We start from the raw sequence: 15,589 nt of genomic DNA, 5'->3' as shown, positions 1-15,589 counted from the left end.
GGAAGAAACTATGCAACTACCAGAAGTGCTTTTGCTTTTCTTCCAGACTAAATCCCAAATATTCTAAGCATATGGAACAATTTAGTAGAAAATACATAATTATCAAACAGATCTGTCTTTGCCACCTTGAACATTATTTCTTGTGGCAGGGTAAGTGAAACCTCATGTTTAGATTTTTTTCATTTGATCTTCTGCTATATTGGCAGAAGATTACAAAAAGTATATGACAGATGGCACCATTAAAATATGAGTTGATTTGTGCTTACTCTAATATGAATCTGAATATACTCGATAAAGGCATGGCACAAACTTCTAACTGAAATTTTGAAGCAAAGAAACCAAGTACATTTATCTTGGTAAGATCCTGAACAATCTCTGTAACTGTAAAAACAAGTTTAATATCATGCAGGTGTTCGCAAGCAAATGTATGCATGTTTTTACGTTCATTATAAATAAAGCTGCCATCAAATGTTGGCTCTAGGTTTCTGTTTTTCTTTTCTATGTGGCAGCCAAAATAAGTGAATGCCAATTCTCCATTACAATGTCCACTCTGTGGGCAGATATCCTTACCAATGTTGTAGTGTTATCTAAACTTTTTGCATTGCATTAAATGTGCTGTCAAGATTAATTCAGTATGCTCCCTGTTAAATTACTGCTGATTTCTCTTAATTAACCTACTCGATCCGAAGTCCTTTCAAAACTGAGTTTTCTGGACTAGGTTGTGCATCTACCATGAAGCAGCCATCCCACAGAAGAGCTGAATGGCCCTTTTAGTGGGGAGTGGATCAGGAACTGGTATCTTGTTCTCTGTGGTCAGTGGCCCAGCTGGGAAACTGCTTTCTGATTTTAACTTCTAGGTTTGGGGAACTTTTAAATTCTTTTCTATGTGATAGAAACTTTTCAAGGGGAAGGGTAGGTGTTATCTGTACTCTAGCTTTATAACTGACTTCTTCTGCAGTGAAAGGAATGGATGGGAACCACCTGAGTTTATCATATCCTGATGCTTGATGGGTATCAAGCCATTCTTTCCCATCCCAAGGGAAGTATGTTGGCTATACATGATGGTGCTTACAGTGAAACTCAGGAAACTGAAGTAGCCATCTGTTACTTAGATTGTAAAGTTTCTAAATAGCATATTTGGTATAGAAATCCAGATTTCAGGTATCAGGTTATTTATATGCATCTGATCCTCTGGAGTTGTACAGTACTCTGACCTATAGTCACATCAACCTGTATTACAATTGTTCATGTTAAAACAGTATTTCCTATTGTGTAACTGTTTTCAGGAGTCTGGGAGCCAGACAATAACCATTTTCAAACTGCCTACTAAAATGTTAACATGTTTTCTCACTTCAGTAGTTTTCGTTTCAGCTTTTTTGGGGGGACTTCAATACAGTGATGAGAGAGGATTGCTCATCAAGTTGGACTAGTCTTTTGTTTCTTCCTTCTGAAGATTTTGGTGCAGTCTTCTGAAGCAGTCTTGGAGACAGTACTGGATGGACTTTTCCCATACCATATGGTTACTCCATTTATCAAAATCAGTTTAAAACAACTGAGATTCTCTAGAATATCTGAGAAGGAGAGACGTCGTTCAGTTTGTAAAATCAAGTTAGGGTCGTAGGGATATAATTGGAATGAGCACAGAGAAGGCCTGGAGGGTGTATATTACAGCAGATTACTCTCTGTTTGTCATGTTTAGTGTTGCAAAAATGAAGGCTAGGAGTTAGGATTGCTGTCTATGAATGTACCAGACAGGGTAAAACTGAGAAGGGAGAAGAGCTGCTGAAGTCAATGGGCAGTGTTGTCACAGGAACACATAGGAATGGACATGAAAAATTGCACATGTGAGATTTGAAAGTTTCTAATAGCAAAATAAGCCTCATTAGAATCTCATACAAAAAGAGGAGAGGCTAAGTGTTGTTAAGATGCAGCTTGATATTTACTGTGGAGACATGGTTGCTATGACGTCCTTCGTGGTATGGAATTCGTACAGCAGTTATTTGCACCTTCCACCTTAGCTTTCTAATGGCATTTCAGTGGCAGTGAAGGTTGGATATGCTTCAAAAAGCATTTTGAGAGAAAATGGTAATTACTTATGTACAGACTTGGAAATGTCAAAGTTTCTTCAGAAATAAAAGTATATGGAATTCCCAAACAAGAAAGGTATATGTGTGAAATGAAAAGTCAGCAAAATTGTGTGTTCTTTCTGTGCATCTAACCAAGTCTTGTATTTTCTGTAAAACTATGGAACAAAGTTATGTAGAAATGGATGCAAATCCTTTTTATTATACATTGTGACATAGAACTCTCAGCTCTGGAGGTAAAAATACAGTAACAATACATTGTTAGGTACCCTATCAGGCCCATGGCCAGGCAGTGTCACAACTCAAGAGGTCCCTTTGTGACATTCTCACAAGAACTTGTATTTCTAAATAGTTTGAAAACAAACAAACACCCCACAATAAAAACAAAGCAACAAACAAATCCTCAAAACACTCCATCCTCTCCCCTCCCCAACCAAAAAAAGCCCAAAACCTCAGCATGTCCACACAAGTCACATAGTTCTTATACAGAGTGAGACTACAACAAGAAGCTGAAGTCTTGTATTAGAAGTCTGAGATACTCTTGCTCATCTTTTGTTTTGGTGTGGTTGCCCTCCAGGGCAATCTACTCAAGGCAGGAGCTTGCTTTGTTTATGTGTATCAGTGAGCCAATTAAGTGGTGATGCTTAATGAATACTGTTTGACTATTTATCTTGATTTCTGAGGCATTTTATTAACAGTAATTTCCATCTTGATTCATGAGGCATTTTATTGGTAATAATTTGTTGTTACAAAGTTAAGTATTGTTTACATTTGGAATAGAAATATTGAAAATACTGAGAGAATTTCAGTCGTTTTTGTTTACTGAAAAACTTATGCTATGAAAGGGATGTGTCATTTCTGTGTTTAGAATTGTTGGGAGTAAAGCCTTAACTAGACTGATTATTTAAATGATATGTAAAATTCTAGATTAAATTTTGACTCTTGAAAACATAAAATGTGTTTAAATATTTTTAAGGCAAAAAGCTGCTATGAGAACTCATGGATGGACAGGCCTTCTGTGAAAATGGGGAGGAGCAGGTGACGGGAGCTCTTCAGAGTTTAGCCTGTTTGCTGCAGTTCCCCTTCTTCACAGCCTTCCCCACCTCTTTCTTCTTTCCTTCTCCGTAGGATTGTTATGAATAAAATAGTTTTCCACTGTGTCATGGTCTAACCCCTAACCACCTGAAGTATCTAATGCTTCTGCTTTCTGATGCTTAATGAAAAATACAGGCTTCTGTCCAGTGCGAGCTCCTGACCACAATGTGGATGAAGTCCAGTCTGATCTTTTTCCTCCTCTTTCTACACTGACATTTCTACTTCATTGTATTTAGGCTACAACAATTTGTAGATCTTTAATTCATGAACTATGCTGATTCAGTGTAACAAACCAAAATTGTCAGGAAAGATGATATTGAAATACCATGCAAAGCTTCAAACTATGTGTTATCTAATATGTTTTTCATACAAAGCACTAAAATATCTCCCAGTTACAGTATCTGACCTTTAAAAACCTTTACTGGATTTATCCTTGCCATGCTGCTGGAGTTAAAGGTTCCTATTCCGGTTTCACAGTTAAGGAAATGAAGCCTTTGGTGCCTCTGATTTCCACCACATTGCACAGGAAGACGGTGTCAGAACCACAAAACCATCCATCCTCTCAACTTTTATGCATATTTTTGATAATTTCCTGCTTGTCTTCAGCCTCATTCTTCCCACCCCCACACCCTGCCCTAGTATATGCTGTAGTGTAGTTTATAATCCTATATTCATTTTAAAAATATTAGTGTCTGTTACCACGTGAAAAATACACCTAAGCCACAGGTGCTGTACTGTTTATTGCCTTTCTTATTTTTGCATATATAGTTCTGCTGTCTTAAAATACTGCCATGAGTGAAGCCCTGGAGAAAGACAACTGTCAGTTTTGGAGACTGTTGTAGTTAAACCATCACTCTTTCAGGATATTTAACTCTGACGGTTATGACATTTTTCCAAAGTAACAGTGGAAACCCAGTGTCTTCTCCAAATTCTGGCTCAGGAAGTTTAGCCCATCACAAATAAACTCATTAGGCAAGATCTAATTCCTGTCCTGGTTACCTGCCATTACCTATTCAGCTTTCCGTAGGAGAGGAGGGTTAAGGTTCATTTCTTCTAAGAGGCTTTCTGCTGGTACAAAAATAATTCTAGGGAGAGCTGGAGCTTTTTCATAGAGGCTTGTCCATATTTCAGGTGCTAGAAAGAGTAAGGATTTATGGTTTTGTTCATCCTGTTTAGTATTTACCCATGTAGTTATGCACTTAGCAGAACAATGGATTGTCAGCAGGACAAACTATTAAAGTGCATCTCCTAGTTTTATTATTGAAATTGCAGTTCAGTAAACCCGTAACTTCACATGCAGTAAAACAATAAGTAAATTACTGAGTTGTTGGTTCACCTTTGTGTAACTTTAGGACACTTTAAAAAGTTCCTGATATGCATTTGTGTGAATTTTTGCAGATATATCATTTAATAAAAATATTTAAATGACAAAAATGACAAATTTAAATAAAAATCTCCTTCTATGGAAGATACATATTCATATGCATACTGGGTTAAAGTATGTCATATCACAACCAGACTGAAGAAAGGGAAATGAAAATATGTTACAATATTCCAGGCTAAACCGGTTTATCAGCCAAAGGTGTACAGGAAGATTTTGAAACATTTTGAAAGGTTTTTCTGATTTTGTTTGTCGGTGGTGTTGATAAATTTTACAGGCAGCAATATTAGATGTTTGTTTGTTTGTTTTTAACAGTAGAACAGTAACCTCATTTATTCTCTTGTAAATAATCTTGTGATCCAGATATGTAATTTCTGGAAAATGCATGGCTCCCTTTGAGCCTTGGACAGTGAAATTTGATTGCAGTTTAGACAGGAGAAAGAAAAGGTGATACTCCTGCCAAGTTTTTGTCCACCTTATGATTTATAGCTCTGAACATTGGAAATGTATCCTTGCCATAGAGCTGGAAACCAAGTAGCACTGGTCTGAGCTCATAGATGTGTCAGTTTTGAAAGGGCAAGCAACAGACTTCCTTATGCCAAAAATAGCTTTTGTGCTAAATTATTTAAGCTTAGTATTTGATCATAGATAAATGGAAAATAATATTTTGCACTTTCGACCTTTTTTGTATAGTAGGGGAAACCCAGGGTCATTTTAAAATTAGATGGGTTTTGTCAGGTGAGTCTGAAATATCGCACATTCAAAAACTGTGGTACTTGGCACTGAGAAAAATGTTGTGTACTGTTTTTATTCTTCATGTGTGTTGGTTATATATTGATTGTAATGAAGAGAATATTTTAGTCTCCTGCAGCAGTTCAAGTAATGTGTACTGCTTCTGCACTTTTCTGTTGTTGAGTGTAAAATATGTATGAAGACATGTCTGAAGTGTAAGTACAGCAGGCCCTTGGGAGGGTCTGGAGCTGTACCTTGAGTAATTTCAGTCCAATTCTGACAAAATATTTACTGGTATATTTTTGTTTTGTAAGTCTGTTTTCATCCATGGTCTGTGAAACATTCAAGGATGGTTCTTAACGTTAGAAGTTCTCTAGCTTTATTATACCAAAAGTACAAATAGTTCTCTGTAGTCTAGCAAATGAGCATGGCTTTATTTTAGTAGTTGCTTTGGTGGCAGACCCTACAGGTTCCAGATAGGCTTCTGTTAAGACATTTTGTATTCAGACACTTTTAATCTTCAGAATCATCCACTTTTGGAGATGAAAATTTCCTTTTTCATTTTTCTCTCTAGCCCAAGCACTGGAGGGAAAATCCTATGTTTCTTCCTATCATAAGGAAAATATCTTGTTGCCTCAAACATCGTCACAGCTGGACAGTCTTGTGCTCTCTCTGCTTAAAATACAAAATCCAGTTATTCAGCTTCCATGACCAGCTTTGTAAATTGTTTTCTGCATATAGTACTCTGGACTGTATCAGAATAGTGACATATTTTTTTACATTGATGTTTTTATACTAATGGAAAATGCATGTTGTTATGCATCCATCCATCCATTCAAAGTTTACTGTAATTTACAAGCTGTGTTGTGAATTGTAACACAGCTTACAAGGAAGACTGCCCTTAAAGTGTTTCCTCTTCAGATGTGTGAGAAATAAAAATGCTGATGCATATCACAACTTTCATATTTAATTGTTACTAGGTGGCAGAAAAGTTGGAGGCCAGGATACTGGCATTAGAAGATGAAAATGCATAACTCTTGAATATTAAAAACCAAGTATGTGTAAAAAAGCTGATAATGTGGAAACAGTGCATGAGAGCAAGAGGCAGCTGACCAAATAAATGACAAAATTTTGCTGAATAAGTGGAATAATTATGAATTTGTCTATCATAAGAATTTCTGTAAACAAAGATAAATTGTTACCCTACGTTGCCTTTTCTTTCTTTTAGTACTTGGGGTAAATATCTTCTCAGCCGTTTATAGGATATAAATAAACAATATTAAGTTATCTTAAAAAATATTCAGAATTAATAAATGAAGGGATAGGAGATGCAAAACTTAAGTATGCAAGATATAGTGACAACTTTCTTTTCCCCTACATATAACATGTTTTACTTGTACATGCAGCATACATGGAACTCTATCTTATCTCTTTGTGTAACATAACTAAAACATTAACGACATGAATATCATAAGTCTCAATTTGTTTTCTCCTCTGGCTCTAAGTACAGAGCAATCCTTAGATTAGTTTCATTAATGAAATGTACAGTTTCTACTATCTAGTAGAAGTGTGGCTATGTACAAAATATGCAATCAATGAATGTTTTTATTTCTAAAAAAAATTAATTACATTTTTTTCTTCGTGTTACTTAATAACTTTCATAAACACTTTTCCCTTTGCAGTCTCAGAGATAGTGGATAAAAAATTTTCCATATAATCTTAAGTAATTGAGATAGCTACAATTGCATGTAGGTGCATGCATACATATAGTATTTTCTCCCACTTAAAGTGGATCTTTTACCAGTGTAAACAGTTTAGTGTATGTTAATGATTTAGGCAAGAGTTTTAATATTAAACTCTGTTTTTTCAATAATGTCCTTCTTGTCTTGTTTTGGCTGGTAAATCTCATGTTGGAGGCTGGCATTTGCTGCTAAAGCGAGTAAGACCACCCCCCTCATGAGAACAGTTGTTTTTTAAAGTAATCTAGAACAGACTAGTTGAAGTTACAGTTCTACTGAAGAGGTTATGAAACAGTCTAAATTGACTCTGACTGCAAACTTTGACCTGTTTGGCTGAATTGTGGGAACTGTGCCAAAATTTGATATAAAGCAGTTCTGGGAAGCTCTTTAAGATTAAATTCCAAGGCTGCATGACTGATGTGCTAACGATATACTTGTGATATTAGACAAGTGTTACTTCAATACGGTTTTAGGCTTGAACAGATCATTCACCTAAAAGTAGAATTTATCTCCAGCTTGTTTTAAGTACTGTGTTGCATCTCAATATGATTTTTAAAAGTTCAGTTAAAATGTAGCATCTTGATATTCCTTTCTCTGCACCTCCCTCTGATGAGCTATCCTGGCTTCTCAAAAACTTTTTGCTTTGCTTTTTATCTGGGGAAGAAAAGGTAAGGAGGAGAAAACGTTTTAACTGCAGAGTATCTTGGTGTGGTTTCCATGAAGCTTTTCAGCCAGCAATCACTGCATCGGTTTGTGTTCAGCACTCTTATAACACATGGCTGGTTTAGGTGAATTTTGAGATGGAAAGGCTATTTAATCATACATTTCTTCACTCATTTAGTAATAATAAGACACATTTGCTGTGGAAATGCTCAGGTTTCAGTTGAGAATAGTCTCTCTAGCCTCCACAGCTGAGCACCAGCAAATATGGTATATTTTCTTTGTTTATATTAGGAAAGAGTTCTTTGTTCCCTCAACACAGAAAATACTACCCTTTTTTTTCTTCTTCTTCTTTATATTGTTCATTCTGATGCTTTGCAAAAATGCACTTTTTTCAAATTAAGCAGTTCCTAGATTTGCAGAAAATGCTAGTATTGTCAATGTCCTAATATACACTGTTAGGGATATTCATCTCTTGTTCTATGGCCAGACAACCAAATATTCCATAAGACAGTAGTCAAGTAAAGACTAAAGGCAGTTTTATTATATTTCATTTTTACTGATATTCCTTTTGAATATTCATCCAAATATTGTAGGTGTGTCACTCCTTTCATGGAAAGGAGAACTGGAATGGTTTTTGAATGCCTCTTTATATGACTTTAAGAAGTTTAATTGCTAATATTATTTTCTTGAAGTAATAGTAGACAAGTATTTGTGTGTTAAATCAGGGTTCTATGTGAATGCCCATCAGAAAGCTGGCTAAACATTTGCTGCCATTCACCTTATGCTGAATTCTCTGTGTCTCCAGTTACTTTATTAACTTTGCAACATGTAGTACAGGTCGTGCCTTCTCAAGTATGTCACTAGAGAGGGTATTTTCAGTTGCTCTGTGACAATTTTGTTGTTCTCTCATGTTGTAACTTCTGGTAAACACAGTAAGGAATCACTGTTTACAGGACTTCTGCTAAAGGTCCTCTGGTAGCTACAGGTCATTGATTTTGCAATCTGAACTGAATGAAATAGTGGGAGTGGGACTTCAAAGCTGCTGGCTCTCAAGTGAAGACGCGATGGCAAAGGTTCTTGCTGAGAACAGGAGTGACAGCCTAGAAGGAAAGGGGACACCAGTTGTTGTGGTTTGCAGGTTGGGGGAGCAAATAGAAAGTGTTGGAGTGTGAGGTCTTTTCCGCTCAGGTCTAGGGCCTCTCTTGGAGGATAGCACAGAGGTTAAATGAGATGGTGGATAGAATCTTTAACTTTTAAAATATAATTTTCCTCATATTCTTTGCTATGATCTTATTGTTAGGAGTTATTATTGCATTACATAAAATCTGTAGCTTACAGGTACTGAGGGAAAGACTTGAGGGTTTTGTTTCTGACTGGATCCGCTGAGTAATCATAGTTGATGTTGAATGTGTCTTAGTTCAGGGACCTGGTTTGAAGAAAGGAGGAATCTGAGAATTTTCTCCCATTAAATGTGAAAGTGATAGGTCTAATATTGAGGCCAGCTGTTATTCCAACAACTCCAACAACTGCAAAGCATACTCATTTTCTGCATCATAATGAAGAGAATGGTTTCTGAATATCTCAACAAATAGTTAATGAAATTCATCTGTCATGTGTCGTCAGTTGATTCAGCATGCTTCTTATAACTCATGCAGTTTAGGATATATTCCAAAGTACTTTTTCAGACTGAGTGTTATGCCCTGGAAAGAAGGAAGACTGCTTAGTACCTGCTCTCCTTAGGTATTGAAAACAATTTTTTCAATGAATACTTAAGTGGTTTTGAAGTAAAAGATGGCTTTTGGCAGTACTCAGAACTCAGTCATTTGAATTCTGTTCCAGACCTGAAGAAGTAGTTTTGTGTCAAACATTTTTTGTTTCTCAGATATATTGTTAGTCTAATAAAGTACACTGCATCTCTGTGCGAATGTCTCATCACCTGACTGTAACAGCTGGAAGCCGAGATAAGGAGCTGGTAAACTCTGATGTTACCATTGTTATTTAATTTGTCTTTTTAAATGTAATGTAAAACTGATTATCTTCTACATTTCCTGGTTTGGGTGCTAAAGCATTTCACAACTGTAAAACAAATGTACCAGAAAATACAATATTATTCTGTGTTTAGACAGCCTATTAAAGATCACTATCTAGTTTTGTTTTCTTTGGGATTTAGCTTTTACTTCAAATCAGGAAAGTCTGGGAAATGGAAATGATGCTTGTTGCTGAACACAGGATTAAGTGAAATCATTAAGCTACTTAGAAAGTATGTGCCTACAATTTAGCCCTCTTGCTAAAATAGTGTAGCAGATTATTATTACTGGTATAAACAATTGTGCTTTATTTTTTAGTGCGTTAACATTATGGGAAATTCTGAGAAGTGCTTAGATTGTATCTTTCATGCCTTTTAGGTACATATAGAGATCTTTTTTCTACTTACGGTCGCATTCATGTTTCAATTTCCTGTGGCTGAAAATTAAGAGGGAATAGGTTGAAACATGTTGTACTTAATTCAGAGATTCAAAAACTGTAAAGCAATGGACTATTGGGATTATTTGATCTGACTACATAGGTAACACAGACTATGAGATGTAGCAGAATACATGGCTGATTTTAAACTAGGTGAAGATGGTGGGGGGCTTGGAGCAAAAGCCTTATGAAGAGCAGCTGAGGGAACTGGGGCCGTTTAGCCTGGAGAAAAGGAGACTGAGGGGAGACCTTATTGCTCTTGACAACTAACTAAAAGGAGCTTGTTGTATGGAGGGTGTTGGTCTCTTCTGCCAAGTAGCAAGTGATAGGACAAAAGGAAATGGCCTCAAGTTGTGCTGGGAAGGTTTAGATTGGATATTAGGAAAAATCTCTTCATCGAAGTGGTTGTTGGGCATTGGAAGAAGCTGCCCAGGAAAGTGTTGAGTCATCATCACCGGAGTTGTTTAAAAGATGTGTAGATTCGGTGCTTAGGTGCCTGTTTTAGAGATGGATTTGGCAATGCTAGGTTAATGGTTGGACTCTATGATCGTAAAGGTCTTTTCAACCAGAATGATTCTGTCTTTTTATGTTGACTCTAATATTACCTTTGGATGAGTTACCCTTATGAGCTTTAGTTCTCTTTATCATCATCTGTTACTATATCTCTAGCTGGTATTTCTGAAGCCACGGCATTGTGCACTGTGACTAAGTCTCTTCAGAATTACTGCTTTACAAGAAGGCCCTCCCATGCTGGAAGACAGCATTTTCTGGGATCTGATACCTTTCAATTTGACTGTGCTGAACCGCACGTTGCAAGCTTGCATCCAGCTAGCCGGTGTTGCTCAGTGTCAAGGACCCGTGTTGTTTCTGTTTCTTACTCTCGTTGTGTTTGTGTCAACCTAAAATCCTACTAGCAATTTTTATCAATGTTTGCTTAAAGAGTATTGATAAAGAAGTTTATTCACACAGGGTTGGTAATTACCATATTAGCATTGTCAACTTTACAAGTTGCATTTATAATTTTTTAAATAGAAGTTTATACCTGGTTTGAATACTGAATTTTATTTTTATTTTTTAATCCTGCCTTCTTTTAAATATTTACTATTCAAAGTTCTTTTTCATCAGTTTTGTTTTTTCCCCAGTAGGAAATTCAACAAGGCGGTTTTAAAATCTTGACCTAAATTTATCGAGTCTCGTTCATCTAAACAATCCAATACTTCTGCTTAGGTCTGTTGTACTGAAAAGACCTTCATTGTGAAATTTGAATATTTCACTTGTTATTCTCAGAAGTATGAAATAGAAATATTTGGTCAGCTTTCCTGTAGTTTTTCCACATAATCATTTTTATTTTTTTCACTTCCACCTAAGAAGAAACCCATTTTGCTGTTGTGTTTATGTGCTTCCAACTGATTTGACTTTTGATTTTTGTGAAATTGTCTTTTTTCTAGTACCAGCTAAACAGAATCTAGTCTTTATTTAATGCGTGGAATTTAGATTTTATGAAGTCAAGGGAAGACCACACCTACCTAAGCAACACCCTGCACTTCAGATTTGATGCCACTTTATTAACTGAAAAGAGGGATGATAAAAAAAATTTCCTTTCTGCAGATGGAACAGTTAACCTTTCTCCAACTTAGTCTTTAAAAATGTGTGGGTGTTTTAGAGCTATCACTTAGTGATGCATCTCCAGAGTCTCAGAATGTGAAGTCTCCTGTAGCGTAACCTCTTTGCCTTGCCTGTGGGTGGTGAGGGAGAAAGTCCAGGGGCTGGCTGGCTTGTACAAGGCCTCGAATTTATCTGTCAGAACAAGGTAAATCTATTTTTTTGTGTTTGTGGTGTGTTGTGGTTCCTCACACACACCCCTCTGGAGTTGTACACCCCCACTAATTTCCACTGTTATCTTCCATTTTTTTTTTTTTACCCCAGATTGTCTGCACTTTTCTGTCTGTCTCAGATTACAACAACTTGATTTCATCCATGTTCTGATTTCTGTAACAAGAGTAGGCTCTAATTCAGCAAAACATGTAACTTCACACGTACCTATATGCATGCTTTGAAAGTTAGGAGGAATATAGCCATATCAGTGTATAGGCTGTACTTGAGCTCTTGAGATCTGTTCATTAATATGTGTAGAGCAGAACATCTTTCACTAGCCAAACACCTGTAATTCCTCCCCCTCATTTATTATTTGCACATTGTAAAAGGAAATAAATAATTAAAAAACAAACAAACAAACAAAACCCCAAAACAACGACAACAAAACCAAACCAAACAAAAAAAAACCCCACAAACAACAACAACAAACCAACCAAACAAAAAACAAGTGTGACTGGGTATCTTCACTTGCAGCTTCCATAGCTGACTATGGGCTTTCTCAATAATCATACAATATAATTTAAAAGGATTAAGTTTTCTTCTAGTGACAGTGGACTTCAGGGGGTTTTAGTGAATGCTCTGGTTATCCTTTTAAAATAACACTTAGGAAAAAAAAAATATTGCTATATCTTCCACTCACTTGAATTTAAAATTACTTTGCTATTGCAACTGTGTGGAATACAACAGGACTTTCTGACTATCTGATAGAAAGAAGAGCATTCAGGTTTTAATTTCAAAGCAAACCCTCGGATAAATTCCTGACTGATTAATCAGTTTGTGTCATTTTAGAACATGTTTTTCCTCTGCGGTGCCTTTGAGGGATATTTTAATGAAAACTGCCTGGCTTGAAAGTTGTTAGCTGCAGCGATAACTTTAAAAAAACCTGAAAAGCCTGATTTATCTTTCACTTAATACACTTAGTGTAAAATATCATTTAAAATAGTTGAAAAGTGAGTGAACAGGAGTTCTTCAGGACTCTTGACTAAAGTTCTGAGCAGCTGAGAAATGGAGGTTTTCAGCAGGTTGAAAAATCCTTGGGAATTTAGGGTGAATATCTCATTCTTATGAGAGAAACTTCTGTTGTTTGGATTTTACGGAAGCGCAGTTGCTTTTATAAATTTCCCTTGCTTTGCAGTTTAGAAAGTTTGGGGTTGGGTGGGGGTGTTGTTTAACTTTATCAGAAAGGTTTAAGGTAAAATTAATCAAGCAATTTTAAGCTATTTAGACGTTACAGACGCACTCGGACTAATTTCAGATTTGGAGACTTTTTTTGTTCTTTTTAGAACTATGTGGAAAGTAGATAAATTCTGAGTTATGGACAATCTTTGAGTATCTCATTTTACTTGACAGCATCCTATTTATAGGAAGACATGGTGCAGAGATGGGAGGGTGTATGTCTTTCAGGTACTTTGTAGCAATTTGGTCTGATTCTTCATCCCTTTTTCACTGAGTATTTTTTTCTTTCAATTGGATGTATTTTTGAACTGGATAATGATGATTCATTGTTATAGTATTTTATCTGAATTTGGCAAGTTTGCTTAATTGTTGAAATGGTTAATGGCAGAAAAAAGCTTTTTTGTTTGAAATACTTTTTTTGTTTTTCTTTAATGTGTAATACGCATTTAGGGTTCCTGTTTCTTTCCTTCCTTTCTCTGAAGGGCACTTCAGGTCTAGAGCAGGCTTATATCTGAAGTACCATAGTTTGATACCTGAAATAAGATGGGATAACAGTAAGTACAAGTGTTGTCCTACCTTAAAGCAGAGTTGTTATCAGGTTAAGGAGGTAATTGAATGAAAGAAAATAAAAAGTCCTTTATTAGCAAGAGTGACAAACTAAAAGTGACCCTTATAATAAAGACAAAGAGAAGGAAAAAAAAAAAAAAGCAATAAACTAGTGAGATTTGGATTGATTTCAATAATACTGATTCTGTTGTTGAAGTATTATAGTTTAGAAAGATGAATGACAAATTTTGGGGGTTATCTCTAATGGTAAGGAAAAAACCTGACACTGAAACAAATCTTTTGTTAGATTGACTTTATAAACATTTTTAATTTTTTTTTTTTCTCACAGAAAATAATGCATCACATAAATTTCTAGTGATCCTTTCAAAAACCACTTCTTTTTTCTCTAGTTGCATTAAAATCTTGTAACTCAACAAGACCAGAAAGAAATGGCATTCAGGAAAACTGTAGAACTGCAAAATGTGGAGAAGGGATGCAGATGCTGGAAGGAGAACTCTTACTGCAGGTATGTTTTGGCTTACAGAAGGCATCTGATTTCAGCAGTAACAATCCTGTTTCAAGATGAACTGTAAATTGGAGACACTGTAAAATGTGATTGAATTCCAGGTACAGGAGCTTTGCATGAAACAGAGCAGAATAACCAATTTTAATGTGTGGGCCAGAATTGGATGCAGCTTGCAGATTTTTTTATATCAACCACTTAAGGTGAAATGCCCTGCAGAACAGGTCAGCAGAGGACACAAGCACCTGCCGTTGTGGCATTCTGCTCCCTTGGAATTACTTTGAACTTCATCAAAACCAAGGATTCTGTGCAACTACTCTCTTGGATAGCCCGAGCTATTTAATTTCAGGTTATTATTACATGTTTTTTTAGCTCATGCTGTATTCAGGTAATTAAGCTTATATAAGGAATTTTTACAGATCTCACAACAGTTTGTGAGAATAGATTAAATGTCTTCGCATTCAAAAGGAGTGGTTCACACCATTTAAAGACCAGCCATTTAATCAGATATTTAATTTGATTTAATTAGACCACGTAAAAAAATCCCAAGAAATAGTAAAACCATTTCTCTGCAAAATACGAAAAAGCAGTTATGGTGGTTACCATAGTGTGGGGGTATGTGAGTTAATGTTTGTGAAAGAATTATGCTGGTTTATAATAAAAATATATTTCTATGTTGTTACAGTAAGATGTAGGATATCCTTCACTTACTTTACATTTTTTGTGTTACAATAATTTTGCATAATAAAGAGTTTTTAAAAAATATGTTTTGAGTATGCTGGCCAAATTTGACTTTGAATGCAGCTGAGGAAATTAAGTGGCACAATATACTTAATCCTGTCCCTCGAGACATCCTTTTGTTAAATCTTGACTGATATCCATAGAAGTAAATCAGCACCTTTCAGATGAGCTGCCAAGTCACAAATGTACTGTTTGCTATCACAACAATTGCTGTGAACCGTATTGATTTGGAGTTCAGATAAATGCCCTTTGCGTGACTTTGAGTAAGGAGCCACTTAGTCTGCTGCTTCACGAAGGGGGAAATCTCTTCAAAAACATTGTTTACTTGCAACAGTCTGCTTGTGCAGAGGTTTTCTATTTTAAGTAAGCTATAAAATATTTTCTTGGACTATGTGGGGGATCTTGATCGCTTGATTTCCTGTCCATTTGGGCCCATCTGCACTATGAATAGAACAGATTTTGGGAATGGGTTTGTGACATGACTCCCATTTGCGCTGCAGGCACATGGCTGGACTGAAGGCTTGAGCTGCATGAGCATTGTGAACTATGGTTGATGCTAGATGAAACTATA

The 15,589-nt window shown here is 36.0% G+C and overlaps 1 protein-coding gene across 1 annotated transcript in view; it reads left to right on the top strand.

Moving 5' to 3' along the window:
- AHR (aryl hydrocarbon receptor) overlaps positions 1–15,589 on the top strand; it is a gene marked incomplete at its 3' end in the record, with an annotated part of 61,573 nt that overhangs the window by 26,035 nt on the left and 19,949 nt on the right. The window contains exon 3 of the mRNA XM_080339897.1: positions 14,165–14,280. Within this exon, the coding sequence (XP_080196023.1) occupies positions 14,165–14,280 (116 nt within the window). The remainder of the gene's footprint in view (positions 1–14,164; positions 14,281–15,589) is intronic.

This window comes from Nesoenas mayeri (genome assembly GCF_963082525.1).
Source record: "Nesoenas mayeri genome assembly, chromosome: 2".
Taxonomy (NCBI): domain Eukaryota; kingdom Metazoa; phylum Chordata; class Aves; order Columbiformes; family Columbidae; genus Nesoenas; species Nesoenas mayeri.
This window is presented reverse-complemented; position numbering and strand designations above follow the sequence as displayed.